Below are 25,574 nucleotides of genomic sequence, written 5' to 3' on the forward strand. Positions count from 1 at the left end.
GTGGGGGGGGCAAATCGGTAAGCCGCTGATGCCAGGACCCTCTAAGTCTGTGCATCGTGTGGGGCAGCTTTTCATGTTCCCTTGAAACGCTGTGCATGCTTGTTTTGGGGTTTTTTGGTTTAAAATGTGACTTGCGTGACATGTCTTTTCAAAACCTTTTGCATCAGCGGTTTAACTCGTTTAGACCGCGGGGCTCGGCGGCTACGGTTGCCAGGAGGCCATTGGCAACCGCTTTGAGAAGCTGGCAACCAACTCCTGGCCTTTTTAGTTTTGCCAGCGGCGACCATCACTTTTTGTTTTACATATAAAACGTAGGGACAGCAAAAATAAATAATGCTTTTAATATTTGTAAATTCTTTGAGGCTGCGCGTGCATTAGTGTGTTTTATAAGCATTGTATCAAAGTGACTAAAAACCATATTTCCAGTCGCTGATGCCTGATGCACATTTTGTTTTTAAGTTCGTGTTGAGACCCGGATATAAATACTCACCTGTCACTTCTGTCTCCTTTTCAGATGCATCCTCTGGGACTATGTAATAACAATGACGAGGAGGACCTTTACGAGTACGGCTGGGTCGGAGTGGTGAAGCTGGAGCAACCAGAGCTGGACCCCAGTTGTCTCACCGTGCTGGGAAAGGTAAAGAACCGCTTCTGTTTGATTCAGAAATGAATCTTGGAGGGAAGCCATGCACCACACTTATGACACGTGACAAAGTGTGCTATATTTATGCAGCAGGATGACATGATGCATTAAGGTGCCACTGTAGGTGAGTCAAAAAATACCATCTCGCTCTGCTGTTTGGACATTTCACCGCCTTCACGTGACGCATTGCTGAAGCTGAGACTGTATTTTGTTGGCATGGATGCTGTGATTCTGATCGAAGCGCTGCTTCGTTTGTATCATGTTGAAAGATTGCCCACATTCAAGGTAAAAACACAGGGTCATGTTTGTTGATGATGATGGTGATTGCTGTTTGCCTGCAAACACAGTCTTAAGGGTTCAGCTTCAAAAGCACACCGACGACACCATCGGGTGTATTGAATGTTTTGGCGGTGAGATGTTTTGTCTCCGTGCCGACAGCGCGGTGACTTGTGTGTGCAGACGGTCCTCGCTTGCTGCGTGCGCTCAAGTTGAGGAAAACGTTTTCCCCGTGTACTTAATTAAACCCTTAAAAAATGTATCTTTTGATCTCCCAGAGACAATTCACAGAAGGATGATTTGGTTTTATTTTGTTTCTCACTTCCCATCGCCGGGGGGAATGAGGCTGAACTAAGCTCCCTTGTCTCTCAGCACCACCTGCCTCCCTCCCTGTCCTCATCCTCCCCTCCCCTCCATCCTCCAGTGCTCCCAGACCCCGCTGGAGTCTCCGAGTGGTGTTTTATCATGCTTTAATTAAGTGTTCCTCTTAATGGAATGTACCAACATTGCCTGGAGGTTGAGCGCGGGGGGGAGGGGCTATGGTCTCACCCCCCCGATGACAGAACGAGAGCAGCAAAGAGAGCAGCCATTCATAATTTAAGGAGCCCTTGTGTCGTATAAACATGGTAATGGTGCACCGTCCTCGCTGCCTGGCTCATGCATACTTATGCCGAGACCCTGAAAAGTGACCGAATGTTCAGCTCTCACACTTCTTTCCGACCGTAGCTCAGAATACACCGCGGTCCTCATCGAGGTGATGTATGGCTGGAGGCCGGTAAGTGGGCGGGAGGAAAAGTGCAGGACTTTTCAGGTCGCGAGCGTTTTAATGTGGAACTCCACCGGTTTGTTGACAGTTCCCGGGGAGTGCCAGTGCACACAACACGTGGACAGAAATGTACAAAGCCTTTTGTCCGCAGGTGAGCCGTGTGAAGTCTGATATAGGCGGAGTTGCATTGTGGGTAATGTAGGCACCGTGAAGAAGAAGAAGAAGAATGCGTGGGATAAAAGAAAAGAAGAGGATATCTCCGCTTCTGCTGCATCAATTTTTGATTGGGTTTTTAAAATTGTATGAATGTCCACTGTGTGTCTTAAGTGTTCGAGGAGTGCAATGCTAAGTACTCTTTTGAGAAATCCTACCAAGGTGAACCGGACGTTTTAGTTTAGCTGGTGTTAGCGCATACGAAATCAGCAGATTTGAGAGATTCGGTGCCCGAGCCAACTGAGCCACGAGGACACCCGGGTACCAGAAACCCATACCATCCGCTCATTGGAACCAGTCAAAGCACAGCGCCAAGGAGCTGGCCATTTTATTTAATTTTTATGTTCCGGGTTCGATGTTTTGCTCGGGGACGGCTGCAGTGAGGATGGCATGAACCTTGACCTTCTGGCCTCTAGCCAGCCTCCCTAACCTCCCAGACCACTCTGTTTTCCTCTGTGTTTACTCCACCAGGATATTAATTAGAGGAGGGATAGCCCATTGTTTCATCTTGACAGACCCTCGCCCCGGGGCCCGAACACAGCTGGGGTGCTTCGCGTTGGCACCGCCGGGGCCAGACAGTGCCGTGTTTACCTCCTGCCAGTCCGCTTACTCTGCCCTGCCAGCCGGACCACCATGCCCAGTCCCAGTCCGCATACTATGCCCACTCTTACACACTCACCCCGCCTCGTCTGGCCTCATGCTCGGCAATCCCCCCCTCCCCCCCCACCCGTCTGCCCGCCCTACCCGACTGGCCCCTGACTGAACCCAAGAGCCCACTCCACTTTGCTGCCACTTTGCCACAAACAGTGTTGGGGTCTTGTCTGGTCAATTTAGATTCCATTCAATTACACGATCCCAGTGAACGCAAAAAAAAATATTGTAGGAGAGAAAAATGCTGTTTACGCCAATCCATGTCTAAATATAAAGTGTCTGGGAACACAAGGCCCCCAGCTGCGCTGAGGAGCTGGTCAACAAGTGGCAACGGGCATTCCCTCCTCTATTTACACCGGGCTAAATACAAGGAAGGAACTTGCCTTTTCTCCAATCCTAATTGGCTGATGTATCAGATATATCAATATTGTGATTTTTAGCTTTTACTAAATTAATACCGCTTGGCGACTCAATGATTTTTTTTTTTTTTCCACGACCGCTCGCAGAGAAATTCTGCAAACATTAGTGCCAGAGGAAGTAAAGGAAGAGAGGTCGGTCACGCCGGCCTCTGAAGTCCACGTGCAAGTGCTGCTTGTGTCACGTATATGTACACAGTTTTTTCCTGCACTTCCTGCCGGCTCCTGTGAGAGCTGCAAGGCCGTCAAACCCCTGACTCCCCCTGACTCGGATCATGGACCATGCCTACTACTCATTATATGAATAATTCCTGTCATATTCATTGAATGTGCTGTAACTCTGTTATCTATTGCTTCTGTCCATCCGGGGAGAGGGCTCCTCCTCTGTTGCTCTCCCAAAGGTTTCTTTCTTTTGTCCCCATGAAAGGGTTTTCTCTATTTTTTGTTTTTGTTTTCTGATCCGATGTGAGGTCCTGGGACAGGGATACCATATGTGTACAGATTGTAAAGCCCTCCGAGGCAAATCTTAATTTGTGATTTTGGGCTATACAAAATAAACTGACTTGAACTCCTGTGTGTGCCACGGCTGTAGCCCCTCCCCCCCTCCAACAGCATGGGAAACCGCAAGCAAAGCGGGGAAGTTGTCTGAGTTGTGATGTCACATGAGGATGACTCGGCAAGGTGCTAGCAGATCTTCAGTCCCGGCGTCACCCCCTTTCCCTTTTCGCCGTTCATGCGTGTTGTGAATCACGCGTACACCTCTGCATGCACGTCTCCGCTCTCAAGTCAAACTATTTACTGCGGTCAGTAACGTATCTTTTGGTTGTCATTTCCTCCCTCGCTGCCTGACTTCTTCTCAGAACCGGGCCTCCCTCCTCTTCTTCCCAGCGCTGCCTTTCACACACATACACTGCGATCTTTGGCAGCTCCTCTGGAACATGAAATCATGCCACTGGCTCTCAGTGGTGGTGGCCCCGGCTGGTCAGGGTCTTTGTCGCCGCGCCAGGGAGATATCTCGTCTTTCAAGTGCCGCGCGGTGTCAGTCCAATGGCCTCACGGGGCCTTAGCATGCCGGCTTTTCCCCTTTCATCCTCCTCCGGCTCTCATGACATCAGCCCCCAACCCGGGCACCCGGGAGGGGGGGGGAGGGGAGACAGAGCGGTGGCAGAGAGAGAGAGGAGTGGGAGTTAGAGGACAGAGAGAAGGGAGATAGGTTGGGGGGGGGTTTGGCTTCTCGAGGAGATGACGAAGGCGAACGCGTCTGGTTTGGTGAGTGGGTGGCTGGGATTTGTGTCTCGCTCAGTACAACTTTTTTTTTCTGTACACACATGAGCATAAAAATGCGACCCATCCTCCCACACAGCCCCGCAGCTTGTGTAAAGCAAGCCTCTTAGCTGTGTGTGTGTGTGTGTGTGTGTGTGTGTGTGTCTCTTTCTACCGTGGCCCTCAAGTTGGCACTATGGGACGGCCGGCCGGAGCAAACAGCTGTTGCGTCTTAGTGCTAAGTGGCTTTTGGACTCTAACCGTGTCTGGCATCTCAGCCAGAGCTGCAGAGAGGTGTGTGTGTGTGTGTGTGTGCGTGTGTGTGTGTGTGTGTGTGTGTGTGTGTGTGTGCGCGCGCATTAAAAGAAAGAAATGGCAACAGGCAGACGAGTGTGATATTGCGGGCAACTGGCTCCGAGCCTGCGGCCAGGTTCGCTGTCCTACACACTCAGGTGTGTGCTCAGGGTCGTCCCGAGGCCACGGCAGTGCCAGTAGGGTGTCAAGCCGCAGGGCTTGTTGTAAAGGAGCTTCAATGCCGGCCTGAACTGGCTGCATTTTGACACACACACACACACACACACACACACAGTTTTTCGGGCCCGCTTCTAGTACAGCACGCTAGCCAGTGGGCGATGTCTGCCGTAACCTCCGCCGCTCATCGTTCTCGGCCGATCAGCTTTGAGTTGACGGACGAATGACTCACCGCGTCACCTCATCATCACTCTCTTGATAATGGAAAGAAAGAAAGAACGAAAGAAAGAAAGAAATAAGATTGCCAGCGTTTTACACTCCGGAGTGTTTTGTTAAATTGCAGCAAAGCCACAATAGTGATTGATTTACAACGGCGGCTTTTGTTCGATACAGATGAAGCTTCTTTTTCTTTTTTTGTGCCCTGAGAGTTTAATAACGGAAATCTTTTCATAGCGGAGCCGTGAAGATGCAGGGTATCGATGAGGCCCTACGCTTGTGCTAAAAGTGATGGGGCTCACTTCCTTTCAGTTGAAAACGTCAGATTGAAAGTCGATTTTGGGTTGTTTAAATCTACGCCGGCTGTAGCATGAAGCATAATGGAGGCTGATAATGTTCTCTGCCTTGTGAGACGGAGAAGATTTCGCCTCGCTTTCACTTGACGGCCCTTCTTCTGAGAACGTCCTTCCATTGAAAGATGTTTTCCTAACTTCAATACTTCCAGAAAGTATTTTTTCTACCATGAAAACATTTAAAGTTTATGGCATTCACAGTTCTCGTTTTGATTTCACATCATCCACACACTCGACAGAGTATCGCATTCACAGATCCATTCTTTCGGGGGGGGGGGGCCCTTTTTGAATTGAATCAGCAAAAATAAAATAATTTAAAGTTACAGGACCGATAAACTAACTTCCAGCTCCCCTTCCGGTGTGTAAGGGGCAAAGAAATGCACAAGCTAACTCTTCAGCTTCCTCTCCACCTGCCCCAAACACCCTGAACAAACACTTTAAAACTGGGAAGGAAGAAATTAAAAAGAGAAAAGAGAGGCGGAGCAGCAGGGAGAGGAGGAAAAAAGAGAAAAGAAAAGAAAGGGGGAGCACTCGGGGGGCCGGCCTCTTGGGCTCTCCTTTCATGTTTGTGTACGCCTAAACTTGCTGATATTATCTTGGCCGCTCTTCCTGGCGGGGTGTCGGGAGAGGTTTCCACTGTGACCAGGCAGGGGCCCCTCTCTCTCTCTCTCTCTCTCTCTCTCTCTCTCTCTCTCTCTCTCTCTCTCAACCCTCAACTACCTCCCCCACCCATCAGCACCAAAAAAAAAAGAAGAGAAGGTCCCTCTCCTAAATCACCGCTTCACCACGTTTCACGGCGCTTGGAGGCACCCGGGATCCCACTGCGCTCGTTTCCATGGTCACTGGGAAGCTCCGTGTGTCATGTGGCTCAAAGTGAGCCGTCCCTGGGCCGAATTACCCAGCTTTCAATGGGAGGCCAAATGACCATTATTAGACTTCACAGCTCAGGCCCCTATTTAAAGAGAGAAGAAAGGAGCCCTGGGGATTTAAGATGAGAGATGGAGGGAGAGAGAGAGAGCGGGTGAGGGGGCGAGGGAAGAAAATAAAGAGAGGAGGGGAAATGAGAGGGAAGTTGGAGTCGTTTCTTGTTTCCCCCCTCTGTCTTGTATTGATTTATTTTCTCTTTTTCTTTTTGTCCTTGATCACAATTATTTGAAAGTCAGACGCCGGCCACCACTCAGGGTTCTCCTGTCGGTCAAACCGGACCCCGGAACAGACCGAGGGGGGTGGGGGGGGCAGCGCTGGATCAAAAGATGAGCCGTGGAAAAAAAGTAAATCTGAGAGAAGATGGGAGCAGACGTCACCCAAAGCCCCGTCTCTTCCCTCCTCATCTCCGGCTAAGCCCGCTGCTTTGTCGGGCTCCTCGTGTCGCACGCGCCCCGCCGCGTATGCCATGTTGTCTTTAAGGTCCCGGGGCCCCCGGCCTGGCACGGAAGCTGGAAACCTAAGTCCCCTCCTCCGGTCCCCACACCGCTAATCTGATGCCTCTTCCCGCTACAGACGATTCCTCTACTGGAAGGGTTAGCGGGGGTGAAAATGTCATCCTGCTCTTGTGGTTTGAACTTTCTTTCATGCTCTGCCAGGGAAGCCAAGGTTGTGCCCAGCACAGGGAGATGGAGAAGTGTGTGTGTGTGTGTGTGGGGGGGGGGGGGGGGGGCGACATCGGAGCTGCCCATGCTCCGAGACAGTGAGGTAATGGAAGAAGAGAAAGAGAAACGCAGAGATAGGGAGGGGGTGAGGAATGGGAATGCACCTGGCAGCAACGGGGCGAGACATTAGCGGGCGATTTAAAAAAAATGAATCTGGATGGCGGTAGTCTTTTGTCATGTGATGTAAAAAAAAACTTTTGTTCATTCTTTGCATTGGAGAAATGTGTGAATGTTTGGTCGAGACATCCTGGTCTTCAAAGTAACTGGCTGTTAAATGGAGGGACAGTAAACTCCAAACTGTACTTGAGGACACCACCTCGTGGGTCCTGGATATATTCTGGGAGTTGCTGTGTCATTTCCTGAAGACAAAGACGCTGTGATGTTGCAGTATTGGAGGGGTAGGTGAAGGGGTAGATGAGGTAAACGCACCCGACCGTTGCGCCATCTTGCTGCCACGGTTAGTTTAAATCCTGTTTCACAGCCACGGACATTTCCAGCTTTCACGGTATCTTTATTGGGACGCAGTAAAAGGAGAAGGCGCTTGTTTGGGTTTTAGCGAAGAGAGAACCCGGACAGCATTTAGTAGATCAACGGTTCTCTGGTCCTTTTTGTGACACAACAATGTGATTATTCAACATTTTTATTTGGGATCACGCGTATGGCATCAACGCATAAGAGGCTATGTTGGCTCAATTGTTTAGTGTCTAATTTTGCTGTTTGAGGCTAGAGGCTCGACGCTACATTAGCAGCTACTAGCATAACGCGCCCAAATCTCTGAACAAACTTGTAGGTGGTAAGAAACAGCGACTTCTCATTACATGCAAGCAGGGACTCGGTCTCCGAAAGCAGCTTCGAGGGAGAGATTAGAGAAGGGGAAAAAAAGAAAACCCTGACCGACTGCAGACGAATTAAAGGGAAGGAGAGAAGCGGCCGCGTAGTGAGACGCCTCGGCTCGACTGCATTCGGATTACGTTGTGCGTAAAGAGGGGAGCCGCAAAATTCATTTCGGAGTTGCGGCACGTTCAGAAATGTCAGTTAACACCCCGGAGCTTCTGATCAACGTGCACATGGATATGATGGATTAATTAAATCCATCAGTCATGTCTGCCGTTGATGCACCTGCATGTTTCAGTCTAGCGGTTGCAGGTGGAACCAGCTGGGGGGACGGGGTTCAGCACAATTGTCTCCAGGCTGTGTGGCGGCTGGCATTTCATTCCTGCTTCACACAAACAACGCGCTACCTGAAGCAAATTTGCATCCTTTATACATCATATTCTTCAGTTCATGATCCTCGCTGCGGCCGTTGGGCTCTTGAACGCTGCCAAAACGCCCGCGACCCACGCTCTGTGCTGCGCGTGAACGCATCATGTGGAGACACAGATGGAGGACGGAAGCTGCTGCAGTACCTGACTTTAAAAGCCACAAAGGGAAATAAAATGGAAAAACTACACATAAATATTAAAAGTAAAGCGTTCTGTAGGTTTTTTTGAGTGAGACGGCTTTTGTGTCATGATCCCTCGAACAGCTCTACATGTCTCAGGTCGGTCTGACCTGAGACGTGGCTCGAGAGTTGAAGAAAAACACTTGAGATGTGATCTATTACGTGCCGGGGAACTTGCAGCGGGCATGAATGTAGTTTCTCTACATGCCCCGACATCAGGGTCTCTCATCTCATAAGAAAACATGGTAATTCAGACTTCTCAACACCAGGAACGGTTTCTTCCACCTTCGGGTGGTCCTCAGGGACCCGAGAAGCAAAAATATATTCTATCAAAATTACAAGTTGTCGCTTACTTTTTTTTTAACATTTTTAATGTATAAAAGTATGTATTCACTCAACGCTGTTCTTTGAAACAGATTCAGACACAAGGGGCTTTTGGACTGACGGTAGATAATCAAATTAATTGATATTGGTGTTTTTAAACAATATAAAAAAAGTTATCAGTAATCATTTCCAACTAAGACTTCCCATCACTTTCAACCAACACACTAGTTGAGAAAAAGCACTTTAAAAAAGTAGTATTCTCGGCCCCGGCCGTAAAAGTTTGTTTATTTTCCTGTGAATCACAAAGGGCCCGAGCCCACAACCGGTAAGAAAGCAACATGGGAGGGACGGAGAGGAAAAGTGGAGGAAATTTAATTAGCGGTCGTCCCTTCCTTTCAGCCCCAGTGTTTTGCTCTCGCAGCGGGGAGGAGAGAAAACCCCCAGAAGGCAGCAGGCTCCTTCATCGGCGGCGGTCGGAGCCGACGCGTTTGTGCGAGTGCGGCGGGCCCGACGCCACGCGGGACATCAAACCGGGGAAGGGGGGTGCAGGAAGCGCTGCATCTGGTGCACACAACAAGCAAGACAAAACATGTATATTCACAAAGAAAGATGTTTAAGTTTCACGAGAACCTTTTGAGTCCAGCGAGCGCCGTGCATCGTTTATCTCATCTTCACAGGGAAAGACCCCGGCCGTCATCGAAACACCAGCGCCGCATGGCCGCATGATGTTAAGCCTTTTAAATGTTTAGAGTTTTTAGTGTTCATCCTCCAACTGCATTTCTGCCAGTATAAGTCATTAAAAATATGCTCCAGTAACTCATCATTCAAATGCATTCTTGCAGTTTTCTGTGAGTTTGCAGTGAATATCGGGTTGAGGATTTGGCAAAGTGCAGGAATTGGATATGAAAGGGAGACATTAGGGTCTTATGATGAGGGAGTTCTCCCCAGTACACCTCAGTCTCTCTCTCGACCCTTTAATGGGGCCGGCTTGGTGCCAAGGTCCGCTGGCAGGCCGCCTCAAAGGTGCCCACACACACACACAGACACACACACACACAGACACACAGACACATACACATTTTGATAGCACAATTCTCTTGTATAATTCCGGTTATGCAATGGTGGGTGAATGGCCACCCCACATTGTGCGCTGAGGCAGAGACAGAGTGGGAGGGGGGGGTCGGTGGTGGTTACTGGTCGGGAAAGACGAGGTGAGGAAGAGGAAGAGGAAGAGGAAGGCACAGTCAGAAAGGCATGGACACATTGAGAGATTCTTTTTAGCTTTTAAGTAGAAGCATCATTGTGGAAAAGCTCGGGCTTCCTCTGATGTTTTTGTACCCCAGAGAGCTCTGTTTTTGTTTTTATTTTTAAAGATGCTTTTCGCACCAATTTGGAAGATGGCGTCTTTGTAGAAAAACATCTCCGTTGTAAAGGAAATGGATCCAAAGGGGACCAGAGCTGTGGGCTAGTCATCGTTTTCTGTGTTTGCTCCACGACTCTTACTCTCCCACATGGGGATTCTGTGTCTGTGTGTGTGTGTGTGTGTGTGTGTGTGTGTGTGTGTGTGTGTGTGTGTGTGTGTGTGTGTGTGTGTGTGTGTGTGTGTGTGTGTGTGTGAGAGTGTACTCTCTCTATATATCTTCCTGAGCTGGTGTGAAGTTTACCCACAAACCCCTCTGTTTCTTCATATTAAGACGCTGGGCCAAAACCTAACTAAACTTTCCTGAAATATAAATCGGCCACCTTTTCAAATATAGCTCAGCAATCATCTGGTCTTTTTTTTTTTTTTATTATTGAGGTTTGATACGCAGCCCTGTATGCAGTGTGCTACAGAGGATACAAATAATTGTTTGTATTATGCGCTTCCCACTTCACACAGGGGACGGTTGTCCAAAGTGTCTCGCTTGTTACTGGAGGCACGAGGACTTTGACGTTCATTCAGGCGTTGCTATTTCTTTGCAATTAGAAAGAAAATTGAGCTTTGTGATCCGTTGCTCTCCCTCTTAAAAAGCCAAATGTTGTTTTTTTCAGGAGCTGGTGGAGACCAAAACAAAGCTAAAAGCATATGTTGCTATGCTGGATGTACCGACAGGCCGCTATTTGCTAACACGTTAGCCTAAGCAACACTATAAGTATGTACGCTAGTATGTAACACTAATGTACGCGTTTTCCAAGGTTGCCGTGTGGACGGAGATCGTTTGTATTTTAAATATTAGTGTGGACGTAGCCTGAGAGCTCCTTTTTTATGTGCTCCGTAAACGTGTTTTATGCAGTTTGAGGAGAAATGCCCTGGGACTTGTGTAAAACGCTCAACAGCATTCAGATGAATATTACACATGAATATGGGAGAGTTCAAAAGTTTGGGGGGGAGGGGAGTTTAACAATGAAGGAATGTTTTTCTTTTTTTCAACTCTTCTTTACCTCATTTTAATCCGCCGTTTAGGTGTGAACTTTCTTGGCCGTGACTCAAGAGTGGAAGGGGGATTCATGAGAAGAGGTTATGAGCAGAATTAAACCCAGCCGGGTTTGTTTGAGTTCACACCGTAAACGGTTTTCAGGACCATGTGGGAACAGGAAAGTCCTTATTTCGCAGTTTGTCGTGACACAGCAGATCCAGCGAGGGCGTCAAAACCAGTTGATTATAAGTCACGCAGCCAATGCAGATTATCTCGAGTATCTGCAAACACAATATACTGTTACGACAGATCAACCGCCTGTCGGGGGAGTGTTGACATCAAAAGGAAGAACCTGAGTAATGCGCCTGCTGAAATACCTGAATCCGGTTGCGATGAAAGTGTCAGGATGGCACAGATGGCTTCAGTGTGCAAAGAAAAGAAAGTACAGTACGTTCATAGGAGGAGTGAACGAGGAGGAGTCGCTTCTGTCTCGCGGGCTTCCAACCGGATGACGCACGCACGGCCCCGTCGAAAAAGCGTTGCTTTTATTTTAGTTGAATGTATATAACGTCTTGGCACGCGAGCCTGCGCTGTGAGGGAAGAGAGAAGAAGAAAAAGAGAGAGAGAGAGAAGGGGTGCAACCACATATAAGAAAATCCATGGGAGAAAAGTATGCCTTTATCTTTTAATAAACCGTAAAGCCAGGAGGCAACATGGAATTACAGCATAATAGCAGTGGAGATTCTTCTGAAGACTTAATTGCCCTAATTATGAGCGAGCGAGAGAGGGAGGGAGAGAGAGAGAGAGAGAGAGAGAGAGAGAGAGAGATATCCTCGGCCCCACGTGAACGATGGAAGGGAGCGCCATGCGCTGAGAAAAGTCTCTTTCCAGACGAGTGAGAATTCCTCTCCCTCAGATGTCTCGAGCTGGCAGGCTCACTTCGGGATGCTAAACATAGCTTCCATTTTCCTCTGTGTCTAGACTGGGCTCTCTGCGCTTTCTGCTGCGGTTCTTCTTCCTTCTTTCTTTTTTTGGTCACCCGGGGAAGATTGTACCCTAAATTCTCATGCCTGCGAGCCAGCCGGAAGTTAGTTTAACCAGCAGCATTACCCCCCCCCCCCCTCCCCACACACACACACACACACACCACCCTTTTCTTTGCACTTGGGCTAATCAAGCGCAGCGCATTGGGGATGTTTCAGCTATGATATTCTTGTAGAATTTCTACTTCTCGATTCCCTCTCTTCTTCCTATTCGTCCCCGGTGGAGGAGCGGCGGGTCCTCTTTAAGTAACGTAACACAAGAATGCTGAAGCTCCTGCATTTAGAAACCCGCTGTGGTTTAAAAAGTGCAGAAGTGTCACCAGCAGCGTGCACTAAAGCCTCATCCTGCGGCGAGAGGGCCTCAGGTGTTCTGATGGACTCGCATGCGGCGCTTTACCATTTGAGTTCTGATGAAATAATGTCAGTGGTTCCAAAACTTCGGGTCACGAGATAAATCGGGGGAGGACAAGAAGAACAACAAAAAGAACAACACACATCTGTAGTTGTAAACACTACATTGCTGTTTTGTGAAATTTGATTATTTATACAAATGTTTGGGCCAACCATTGATTTTAAAATCAATCAAATGTTACATGCATCCAACTTAAAGCAATTTGTGTTAATTCAACTTGTTAACTTCATTTTGTAACAAACTAATTAATTACAGTTTTTTCAAATTCAAGTAATTCAATTAAGTTTTAAGTTTCCAGCGGTTACACTTTTTATTTTTAAGTTTGCAGCTTAACGCTGTCTTGCACAACATCTCCTCCCACAGGAGCACAGTGTCCGAGGTTGTAGTTTTTTATTTATTTTTATTTAAATTTTCATAATGGGCTTGGGAGGGAGCTGTGTCATGTCTTTTTTTTTTTTTTTTTAAGAGAGACAGTTTGCCTGTGGCTGCATTTTTGTTGTCGTCAGGCAAGTCCCTGCACTGCGCGGCGCAGGCCTGCCCGAGTGGAGATTCTTTAGGAGGGAGATCTCTTTCTTCTCCAAGCGTCTTACCGAGAGCCATTAATTATTAACTGGGAGCGCGAACATCAAAGGGGCAGACTTGCGCGGAATTAAATGGAGGCTGGAGCCTGGCAGCTGAGAGGGAACTGGGTGAGAGGGAAAAGCCGAGAGTGAGAGAAAAAGAGGGAGAGAGAGATTTTTGAACTCTGCCAAGTGCAAAAAAATAAAGTGTGAGAAGAAAGAAAAAGAGCGATGTTAGTTTATGTAAAGGAGGCAGAAAGTTGGAGGAGCTCGTTTTTTTTGTTTTTTTTCACGGCCACTTGGTTGGGGTGATGAAATCCATTTGCAGGGTTAATTGATCTTTGATGAACTGCGAAAGTCAGATTCATAAATACTGATCAGTTGTTCCTGATCCCATGTGAGGTCCCGGGACAGGGATGTCATGTGTACAGATTGTAAAGCCCTCCGAGGCAAATTTGTATTTGTGATGTTGGGCTATATAAAATAAACTGAATTGAATAAACATTTTGACCGTGGATTAAACCAAGCGGGAGGAGGGCGGGGGTTCTAATTGAGACGTGAGTCGAGATCTTGTATCCCGTTTATCCCGAAGCTGATTTTTAAAAAGTGGGATTCACAGAGTGCGCTACTTTCATATATCAAAGGCCGTTTGAAAAGTTGCTCCTATGTTCCTCTTGCTGCGACTTGTCCGCGCAGCAGCCGCCGTCCCACCAGAGAGGTATACCTGCCGTTCAGAAGACCCCCGCGTGTTGCGTGTTTCCCACATCCAGTGTCGTTATTCACCGTTATTGATTTCGGGGGAGGATGCAAATACGCCTCCGGCTCTCCGTCTCGCTCTTGGAGGGAAAAGAAAGTCGACGGCTTCGAGCGCTTGCATCGCTTCACGTGCTACTTCTTGGACAGCTGCGTTTAATCATTAACCTCTTTCTAAAGACTGGCAGTGCACACTGGGAGGAGGGGAAGTAGTGCCTCAACTACCTCAAAAGAATGTAATCCATCAGGTTTTTACAACAGACTTTTAAAAAGAAAATCTTGCTTAAACCGAGTATAGCGCTGAAATAAGTCCGTTCACGGAAAGGTAGTCGCGGACAATTTGGATGAGGTCTTTTTCTGGGGTCGACCTCACAAACGCTCGCGGTTATGTCGCGTCGTTGTGACTGTGGGGTCAGTCCAACGGTAGTCGGGAGAAATGATCGACAGATTATTAAATAACAGAGATAACAGTCACAAATTAAAATTGTAAATGACGAGGTCCTGACAGACTAATAACAACACGAGACGAGCGGTCACTCGCATGAGAATAACGTCAATACAGAAGGGTCTTGAACTAGCATTCTCTCTAATGGCCAGCAGGGGGCGACTCCTCAGGTTGCATAGAGGTCTGGTTGTATAGAAGTCTGTGAGAAAATGACTCTACTTCTCTTGATGTATTCCTTCAGTAAACATACATGAGTTTGTGTCTCAATCTCTAGTTTCAAGTCTTCATCAATACAGCATGATGTTCATGTAATAAATCATGCTTCCATTTCTCCTTCCTACCTTCTTCTCCTCTTGCCTCCTGTCTCCTTCCTACCTTCTTCTCCTCTTGCCTCCTGTCTCCTTCCTACCTTCTTCTCCTCTGCTTGCCTCCTGTCTCCTTCCTACTTTCTTCTCCTCTGCTTGTCTCCTCTCTCCTACCTTATTCTCCTCTTGCCTCCTGTCTCCTTCCTACTTTCTTCTCCTCTTGCCTCCTGTCTCCTTCCTACCTACTTCTCCTCTGCTTGCCTCCTGTTTCCTTCCTACCTTCTCCTCCTCTGCTTGCCTCCTTTATCTTTCCTCCTCCTCCTCTGCTTGCCTCCTTTATCTTTCCTCCTCCTCCTCTGCTCGCCTCCTTTATCTTTCCTCCTCCTCTGCTTGCCTCCTTTCTCTTTCACACTCTTTCACACTCCTTTCTCCTCCTCTGCTTGCCTCTTTCCTACCTTCTTTTCCTCTGCTTGCCTCCTCCTCTCCTCCCTCCCTCCCTCCTCTAAGAGCCCTGACTTGTAGTGATGACTCTGAGCCGCTCGGCAGCAGTCACAGTACTACATTGTCACTTTGATCCTCCCTCCCCCTCCAGTTATGAGGAGCGCTGGCAGCAACCCAGAGGCCTCGATAACACCAGGATATGATCCCAGCAGCGCTATTTTAGATCATGTAGAGCCGACATCAAAACGTTGTCTAAATAGGGCGCCGTGAATCAAGCAGGGTGAGAACGGGTTGTAGGGGGAAAGCAGCAGTTTAGATAAAGCCCTCCCAAAAAAAAACAGACAATTTTGATTCTGCGAAGAGATAGTTGTGGTTCCGCAGATCCAAGCGCTGCCTTTATCTCCCGCCGTCAGCAGAAGTCTTTAAAAGACCTCTGTGCTGCGACTCTCCCTGCTCTCAGTTGAAAAGGTCACTTTTTTTGTAATTGGAAATCCGCGACAACTTTCGTTCGACTTGTCCTGAGCGCGCGCAGCCTGCTGGAAGCAGCGTTGCCGCACACACGCGCGCGCATTAATGCGCCGTCAGCTCCTGACACGCGTATGCAGCCGTCACGCTTCTTTGCTGCTGCTGGGGTTTTTTTTGTGTGTGTGTGGCGTAATGCAGTGCAGGTTCACTTCGAGTATGACATGGTGACTTCAGAGAGGCGGAGGGCGCGGGGGCCGCGTGTGCGTCCTCGCGGAGTGACATCAGTGGCTTGTTTACTTCTGTCGGCTCTCCTTTTCCTCCCCCAGATGAGCGGCACGGTTCACTCGGGCAGAGAGCTCCCTCTGGTGGCCTGAATGTGAAAACGTGCGGGTTGGCATTGCGATCAAACATCCCCCCCCCCTGACTTTGTTTTCCCTTTTCTTTTTGTTCACTGTTGTTGAATCTAACGATTTTTTAAACTATTTTTTATTTTATTTTTGCAGGCAAAGAGAGCAGTGCAGCGGGGAGCCACAGCCGTCATCTTTGATGTGTCGGAGAATCCGGATGCCATCGACCAGGTTTGTGCAGACCCTCAACGTTACCCCCGAACATGCAGGACTGAAAATGGATATCCAGGTTCAGCTTTCACTCGACCATGACCAAACTCTTGTTAAGCTCATAATTGCACAGGTAGAACGCATTACCTCATCCTTGCAGACACTCTATGGATGTGTCTGCGAGTGCACTTTTTTTGGGGGGGGTAAGAACAAAGTGCACATTGGCACATTTCTTGCCGCGCGCATCCTCGCGTTCCTACATCTCCTTTCTTTGGGGCTGTTAAGAGATACACAAGTTGCGCCTTTGTCGCAAGAATTCTCCTGTGGTATTCATCCTCGACACGCCAGGTCTGGACTTGCAGGTTTTCATTTTTTTGGGTTCTTCTTTCCCTCGCCTCCTCTCCTCTGCCGCTGGGTCGTAAAGCGCCTCGCTGAGAGATGAAAGGGAGAGAGAGACCACATGAAAGGCAGCGCAGGAGCGGCTGTGGTAAATTCCCCCCGAGAGGCTTTTCCAGTCGGAGCGGCCCGATCAGCAGAGACGGGACCCACAAGGCCGAGGGGCAGGGGGGAGGAGCTTAGCGAGAATTAGGCTTTATGAAGTTATAGGCCTCTATTTATACTTACTTTGGCTGAGACAGTTCTGGGTTTTGTTTTGGGGATACGTTGAGTTGAGTCACTTTCTTTAAGCAGTAATACGTTCAAGTTTTTGGGGCTTTATTTTGTTCTTTAACGGACTTATGATGGTGTTTTGTTTGTCAGTCGTCTCCAGACTCGAGCGAGAGATCAAACGTTCCGACGTCTGTACTTTGAAACCAGAACACACAGCATTTCACTGGAGAACGTGACGGCAGCAGGAAGAAATAGAAATGTGAATATCCTCGGTATTTCCCCTGGGCTTTTCAAATTACAGATTCCAAGCAGCAGACGAGAGGAGGAGTAAAAAGGAGCATGTCAACTGACTCAAAAGCCAAAACATACTCTTCATTGACTGAGACCACAGTTTTCCATTCCTGGAGCCTAGAGGTCATTTTCTCTAGTTGGTAGAAGAGAGGAGTTCATACCTTTTTTTTTCCTTTTTTTTCACTTCCTATGCACTCAGGCAATGCAACACTATAAAGACTTATTCTTAGAAATCTGGGTGCCTGTTCCTTGTTTGCATTTGCTGTGGTCCTCCACTGTGACCTTTCCATATATAAGGTACAGCGTGTGATCTATTGGCAGAGTTGGAACCTGATTGTATGCTTTCTCGACTGTGCAATCGCCTAAAAGTTCGCTTTGAATGAGCCGTTGAGACCTACATACGGAGCGGGTCCTCTACGCGGAGCCGGCTGCCATGTTTCCTAACGAACTTTGGTTTTCCACAGAGCCGTTTTTTTGTCTGCGTCAGCCAACGTAGTTTGAGAAATTTCAGTTGGTTGCAATCTAGATGTAAATCCTTCACACAAGACCTTTCTGTCTAAATGTTTAATTTTAAAGAGATAATCCACTGCTTTGGGAGATTCACAAACCATATATAAAGAAAATATATTTAAAAACATAACCGTCAAGCAGCAGACGGCGAGATATTCTTTTAATCTCCAGGATGGCTCGAGCTAGAAAATAAACACTACATTTCCCATAATGCCAAGCATTTTTCTGCTGTATTAGGACATCTGTGTTTGATACGGCTGCCTCTCTCCTCAGCTCAACCAGGTCGGCGAGGATCCTCTGAAGCGGCCGGTGGTTTACGTGAAGGGCAACGACGCCGTCAAGTTGATGAACATCGTCAACAAGCAGAAAGTGGCTCGCGCTCGGATACAACACCGACCACCGAGGGTAAGCACACACGCCAAAACCTCCAACCACACCGTGTGTGTGTGTGTGTGTGAGACTAATCTAAGGCACATGGGAGGAACATGAGGAAGAGGTGAACATGCTTGTGAGGCCCACGCACCAAACTGAGTTTTTTTAGATGTGAAGACAAACGAAAATTCCAGCTGTGAAATCTGACCCTTTTCCTTTCTTCTCCGCTCTCCACTGCCCCCGAGGCCGAGGACTTTTTTTTTTTCTCTCTCTCACTCTCCTCGCAGCACAGATTAATATCAGCCATTCAAAGAGCTGTTTGTTTGCTCTGAATATTTGATAAGAGGAGCAGCACACTTTGAGGTCAAATAACTTGACATAATGAAAGCCCGAGAGAAAGGACTGTCCGAAAGGAAACGTTTCTTCTTCTTTTCTGATGAGGAATAAAACATTCTGGCCATTCTCAGTGAGTTCAACCCTTAAAGGGGAGTTGGGGTGTTTTTAATTGGGTTGTATATAGAAGAAAGCTCCTTGTCGAGATAAGGAGAACTGACACAGTGGAAAGTAATGTACCTCTGTGGAAAGCATATTTTAGACACCTAAAAGAAAGGCCCAGCTAAAAAAAGTTGATCAATTTAAGTTTACGTTATATTTAGAACATTTCCAGACGTGGAACTGAGCTGGAAGTGAAACCTCTTGACGCTGTTTTCAAGTCGTAAATACCTTTCACTGTCAGTCCGGTTTCCCCCATCGGGACTAGAGAATATTCTAATATATTCTGGGTGTTTCTTTTATATCGGGCCGGCGTATGTTTCTCCAGCTCTCACACAGCTTCACTCTCCTGACCGTTTGGTGAAGGCGATGCACAGACTGTGGATATAAGCACCTCACACAATACACCCGGACTGCCCCTTTATATCTCCATCCGCTCAAGAAAACACAAACACATAGAATCTATTTTACTCTGAAGTCTCTGGCAGGGACAAGCACATTATTTTCCTCGTCACGTTCTTCCACATCTGAAGGAGATGCGTACTTATTGCTCGTTTCAACCCTCCAAAACTCCAAAGGCATTCATCTGACAGTGACGTAAAACAGAAAAGATGAACCAATTCTCAAACTATTTGACGATTTTAATCATTAATCGGTTAATCATTTTGGGCGTACTCGCTCATTTGTGGATTAGACGTAGCACTTCCCTGAGTAAATCAAAAGAATAATAAACAATAACAAGGAAAAGATTCTCACATGGAAAGTAAACGGCATGAATAATCAACCACGTATTTATTCTGGAAACATCTGCGAGGGTCGCCCTTTTATTGATTTAGTATTTGCGTGATGTAAAGTCGAATGAGTGACATCATTTAGTATTTATTTATACAAATCGGATGCGAAGATTATTTGACAAATGTGTGTTTCTGTCGCCCCTCCTTCTCCACAGCAGCCCACGGAATATTTCGACATGGGCATCTTCCTGGCGTTCTTCGTGGTGGTGTCGCTGGTCTGCCTCATTCTGCTCATCAAGATCAAACTCAAGCAGAGGAGAAGCCAGGTCAGTTGAGGAACTTTACCCGTCAACCCCCGTTTGAGTCACATGGGGTCCCAATGGATGACGCAGAACACACCTTTCGTTTTAATTTGTTTTCCAGTTCACGCGACCTCGCTTGTTGTTGTTCTGGAAGTGGCGTTGGGGCGACAGTAGCGCCGCCGCCGCTGCTGTTGATTGATTTCCTCTCGCGCGTCAACAGAAGGCTCTCGAGGCTTACGTGGGGCGGTGCGCAGGAATCAGGATTAGCATTTAATTAACGCCGATGAGAGGTTGGCGCCAAACACACAGAGGTGTCATGACGGAGCCGAAAACCGGCTGTGTGTGTGTGCGTGTGTGTGACAACAGCGGATGACTGGGTCGTGACTTCCTGCTGGTGGTTAATTAAGAGCACCGCTCACACCTGGGGCACATCTGTCACGTGGAACAACCTCTCCTCCTTACAAACTGAAAATACTGATTTTTTTTTTCTTCTTTTTTTTAAGTCCTCATGTTTTTCGTCAACCCTGTGATGAGAAATGACTTTGGTGGCAAAGTTCATGGCTCTCTTCTTGCCCACCAGGATATCCACATGTCCTTAAAAAGTCTTCTATTATCGACCTGTGAGGCGGCTTAGAGGAAGAAGCGCAACTCCGGAGAGTCAAGCCTGGGCATAAATAACTCTCTTTACGTGAGCGATGCACTAGCAGTTCATGCAGTGACTGCTATAAATCCTAAAGACTGCTGCACTCATTAACTTTGATCCCAATAAGTGGTTCTGCATGTGTCAACTCGTACATCGCAATTATATATATATTTTTTTTTAGGAAACACAAAAACAAAAGAGTTGCTAGATGATGGTTATGGCATGCAACATGCAGCTGACCCTGTCCTCTCCTCACAGAGCTCGATGAACAGAATGGCCATCCAGGCCTTGGAGAAGATGGAGACCAGAAAGTTCAAGGCCAAGGGAAAGGGGCAGCGCGAGAGCAGCTGTGGGGTCTCTGATTCGCTGAGCAGCAGCTCCACCGCTGACTGCGCCATCTGTCTGGAGAAGTACATCGACGGGGAGGTAAGAAAAGACACTTTGTCCTTTTTTTTAAAAAAAAAGAAAAAAATGATAATGACGTCGTCATCTGCTCTGGGGACTTTGATGTCCGAGCGGCACGACGACAACAACAATCGCTCTCACGGTGAATACGAAGGTAGACATGTTCATACGTACGGAAACTATTGTGAAATTCATTTTTAGGTCGGTCCATATGTATTGGTATCTAATGCATGAAAGGAACAAAAGTGTCATGGCTGTACTCGCCTGTATTGATTCTATCGGATTGTTTCTGCATTCATTCTGAAATTCAATAGCTAAGAGAAAGTTGGGTTACAATATACAACAAATCCAGATAAAATGATACTATAAAAAATAGCATTTGCATCCCAGGTACTATATTACTATGTAGTATAATAACTACATTAAAGTATTATTATTTGGGCACATAATCTGCAGCTTGTTTGCATTTTCTTATTATTATCCTCTTCATCTTTTGCAGTGTTTGTTCCAAGAGAGGCTTTTATGTCATGTAAACTGTGGTTGAATGGTGTCAAAATGTATTAAAAAAAAAAAAGCAGTTTCAATAAGAATAACAATGATGAACAGTGGAGCATTTTGAGTCAGCCCCAAGACACAAAACACAGAAACAACAAAACTGCTTTTTCCTTCTCCAAAACTCCACATTGTGTGCGTACCCCCATGTGGGAGCCAAACTTCTAAACTGGCAGTGTTTGCGTGCTCCTCTACGCACTGGGATTGTTTTCTTTTCATTACACATTCTGTCGACATGGAACATAAAGCAGCTCTGCAGACAATAGCATGGAAGTCCCCCCGACGTGCTCGGGGACCGCAGTCCCGCGGTTCTTTTCGGTGACGTTCTTTTCCGGCGCCTTTTTTCAGATGTTTAGTGCCGTCTTTGAGAGCACCTGGAGAGATAACGGTACCCAGAGTGCATTGGGTTGGAATTAAGCTTCCTGTTTTCCCACTGTGGCCTTCTTTAATCCTCTAAAGGAGTCATTGTCAAAATATGTATCCTGATGTCGGACTTTGAGGTTTTACTGTAAGAGTTGCTCATCCTCATCACACGGACGCTGCAGGGACAAACCCCAGTGGGACGTGTGTGTGTGTGTGTGTGTGTGTGTGTGTGTGGTTATGTGTCTTTTTTAGTAAGTAGGAGAAGAAAACACAACAAAGCGTGGCGCCAGGATTGCACAGAGGAAGTGGCGATATAAAAGGCTGAATGGCATCAAAGTGCTTTTTCAGCAGTGAAGCGAGCAACAAAAGCTTTGGGGGGGAAAAAAGCCCAAAGCTGAGTCACATTAAGCCATCGAGTAAAGTATTTATGTCAGTGAAAGAGCTCTCGCTGGAGAAGAATATTCTGATTCATATTGACAGCACTTGTGTCTTGGAATTCCTCCGTGCCAAGTCTCCATCTGAATACAAAGTGTCGCATTCTTTTCATGTCCATCCACAAGTGTTAGCCTCCTGTTTGTTCTGTTCCCGGGGAGTGTTGACATTGAGCGTTGACTGCGGCGGCGACGCCGATCCTTTTGTTTGTGCTGCGATGTAAAGTTTGTCTTCTCCAGGGTACGAACATGATGAGGGTTCAACGGTGACGTCTGTACAGCTCTGCTGCCCCCTGCTGGACATTCAGCCGCTCTCACACATGTTTATTGACCGTCTGAGAAGCTTTATTTCTTTTTACCTTTTCTCCTTTTTTTTAAGGCCCTTTGCATTCTTTTTTTTTTGACCTCATCTCCAATTTGAGTTCATATATTTACTTTACATTGATAATAAGACATATTATGACATATAAAAGCCATTAAAAAAATCATAGTATATGATATAAACAAAATAAATTAGTAAAAGTATGATATAGAATGTCAGAAAGAATAATACAAGTCATAGTATAGACGTTTTAAATATATATTACTGCATTAGTTGTTTGTATGAAATAAAGGTGCTCTACTTTATTTCCTCTTAATACATCTATGAACAGCCTTTAAAGTGCTACCAGGAAGAATCAAAAGATTCTGAACTCGACAAATAATACGCCCAATGGTAATCAATGTTCCTGAAAGACAAGTCAATACTTTGATACGTCGCCTCAGCATCTCCTTTTATTTATCTCCGTTTATCTGCTCAGTATTTGCTGCTGTGTGGCATTTGTACAGGTAGAATCTGACCTTTCGGTGTCTCTTCCCCCAACAGGAGCTGCGCGTTATCCCCTGTGCTCACAGATTTCACAAGAAATGCGTCGACCCCTGGCTGCTCCAGCATCACACCTGTCCCCACTGTCGGCACAACATCATCGGTGAGTTGGTGCGCATTACGTTGTCAGGAACGGGAACCAATTCTCTGGTTACGAAGGAGACGTTCACCAGGCGACTCTTCCTTGTTTTCTTTTCTCAGAGCAAAAGAAGGGAAACCCAGGACCGGCGTGCATGGACCCTGGCAACCCGGTGCACGGCCGGCAGCGGGTGGTGCTGCCGGTCCACTACCCGGGCCGGGTGCACCGTGCGGGCCAGGTGACGGCCTTTCCAACCAGGACCAGCATGGACCCCCACGGCAACCCCATCACCATGCTCACCGTGGACCAGCACGCGGACCCGCAGGGCCTGTACCCGCCCCAATCGGCGTCTGCCTTTCTCCGGAGCTACCACCCGGCCCTCCACCTGGACCACTCGCTCAACCCGCACCACTGCGGACTGGAGCACCGCGGACCCCCCGCCTACCCGGCGCAGCCGCATCACGGGGCCTTTAAGCGGCCCAAGTTCCACGGCCGCAACTTTTCCCGCGCAGCCTGCTTCTCGCAGTACGAGACAATGTACCAGCACTACTATTTTCAGGGGTTGACTTTCCCTCAACCGCCTGACGGTGGCCAGGGGCCCGCTGTGGCCGGGCAGCTTGGAGGAGGAGGGCCACACAAGGGCCACCACAGCAGGGCCTTTCAGCAGGGGCTGTTGTACCCCACAGTGGTACACATGGCTCCCGCCTCCTCTTCCAGGATCGGCGAAACCGGCAGCGCTTCTGGCCTGAGCTGTTACCATGGCCACCGCTCGGTGTGCAGCGGTTACCTCGCCGACTGCCCCGGCAGTGACAGCAGCAGCAGCAGCTCGGGCCAGTGCCACTGCTCCTCCAGCGACTCCATGTTGGACTGTACTGAGGTCAGCAACCAGGGGGTGTACGGCAGTTGCTCGACCTTCCGCAGCTCGCTGAGCAGCGACTACGACCCGTACGTCTACCGGAGTAAGAGCCCGTGTCAGGGGTCCATTGGGGAGGCGGGGGAGGCAGCCGTGGGGACGTCGGGGGCGGTGGCTTGCACCACAGTTCCCGCCGAGGACTCGTCGTCCTGCCCGGGCCCTTCGGGACACGACTGCCTCCAGCTCCCTCCTGGGGCTACGGGGTACAACTCGGGGGACCACGTCTCCAACTGCAGTTTGGAGCCCAACTACAGCAGTCGCTCATCACTGGAACCCAGGGAGAACAGCAACACTAGCACTACCTCAGCCGCGGCACCGGAGGCGGCCGGATCAGACCGGGGGAAAGGGGCGCTGGAGGAGTCGGGGGAGCTTGGGGGGGCGGCGGCCTGTAGCTGCTGCTTTGAGGTGCTCCCCCCCAATGTGGAGTGCAAAGGGCAGGACTCGGACCATGCGGGGCCTCTGGCCACGGGGCGCTTCCACAGGGGGCTTGACTTTCAGAGCTCCGCCTCCAAGAACTACTTTGCCCCCGAGCACATGTGCCCTTCCTCGGAGCAGGTGAGCTACGAAGGGCTGCCCTGCTGCTTCTACAAAGAGATGAAGGTGCACCGGGCGGCCGCGGGCCGCTACGCCGAGGACTACGCCGTCAACGTGCAGTACGCTCACGCGGACTCGGAGGCCTGCTCCGGACAGGGCTGCTGCGAACTCAACCAGAGGATACCCATAATTCCCGAGGACACGGATTGCGAACTGGGCACAGGGGCGGAGACCCAGAGCGGTCTGTTGCCCGTTGGTGTCGCGGCGGAGGCCGATGTGCGGACAGGGGAGCTGAGGGAGGGTTACTTCACCTCGGGACCGTTGAGAGGTCAGCCGTACCCTCAGGAGGAGGAGGCCAGGGCTTCGTTTCAGCCGCCGCTCTCTGCGAGCCCCACTGCATTGGGAAGCAGTACGTCGACGAACGAGGGGGGTCTGGGTATATGAACTTGAGCCCAGAGAGATGGGACTCAGTCAAAAGTATGTATTTGGTACCGAATCGGTCAGTCAATCATTGAAACCCTCAGCTGCCTTGTTCTAACCGTGCGCTCCGAGCGCTGAATGTTATCATCTTCGATTGTGTGGATTTCTACTGAGACGGCCTGTCATTTTGTCGACAGTGTATCAAGTTCATTCCTGTGGGCCGCGAATGTCTTCGGCACCAAACCACGTTACCGTGGCGCCGAGACGAGAGCGATACTGCAAATGTGGATGGAGGTTGTCAACTGAACCTTTAGAAGTAGGTTGGGATGGGCATCTATTTACAAGACGGTCTGCTGCCACCGAGGGTTAGGCCCCTTCAGCGCTAAGCAATCCGGGCCCATTTCTTGTGAGATTTTCTTTTTTTTTTTTAACAAGATATCTAGACTACCATCTTTTTTTGAGATTATTTTTTTCTTTTTTCTACAAAAAAAAAAGTACTCTTAATTCACAAACATCTACATGTATATGTGCACACATGAACACTGACTGGCTATAAAGCTTCAACCACCAACTCAAATAGGTTGTACGGACATAGCTATACCAAAACAGAAAGACATGATTGTTTTTTGTTTTACTTTTATTTTTTTCAAAAGCAGGGAAATGGGTCTCTCTAGGTGTCTGTAACCCACACATTTCTCTGAGGAGAAGCTATATATATGTGTGTGTGTGTGTGTGTATGTATGTGTGTATATATATATATATATATATATACACACATACACACACTACAGAAAAGAAATGCATAGAAATGTGAATGCAAGGCTGACACTGGTCTCTATTCAATATAATACAGAATTTGTTTTATGCATTGCATTTCTGTCCAGTAGTGGCCTGCCTGTATGAGATGTGCCAGAGCAACATGAAAGCCTTATGCTGGTCAGCAGTTTGTAGCAATATCTAAAAGACACTGCGCCGCTTTTAGTCAAACTCCAGTGGCAAG

At 48.1% G+C, this 25,574-nt stretch overlaps 1 protein-coding gene across 1 annotated transcript; it reads left to right on the forward strand.

Moving 5' to 3' along the window:
• Positions 1-514: 514 nt before the first annotated feature.
• znrf3 (zinc and ring finger 3) lies at positions 515-24,900 on the forward strand (the record flags this gene model as incomplete). The annotated part of the gene is made up of 7 exons (XM_079223000.1): positions 515-637; positions 16,006-16,080; positions 17,743-17,874; positions 19,283-19,393; positions 20,271-20,438; positions 22,629-22,731; positions 22,830-24,900. 7 exons carry the CDS (start codon positions 515-517, stop codon positions 24,596-24,598), a joined length of 2,481 nt encoding a protein of 826 aa, XP_079079126.1. The 3' UTR covers positions 24,599-24,900.
• Between the last annotated feature and the right edge of the window lie 674 nt (positions 24,901-25,574).

The sequence above is a fragment of the Taurulus bubalis genome (genome assembly GCF_910589615.1).
Source record: "Taurulus bubalis genome assembly, chromosome: 8".
NCBI classification, from domain to species: domain Eukaryota; kingdom Metazoa; phylum Chordata; class Actinopteri; order Perciformes; family Cottidae; genus Taurulus; species Taurulus bubalis.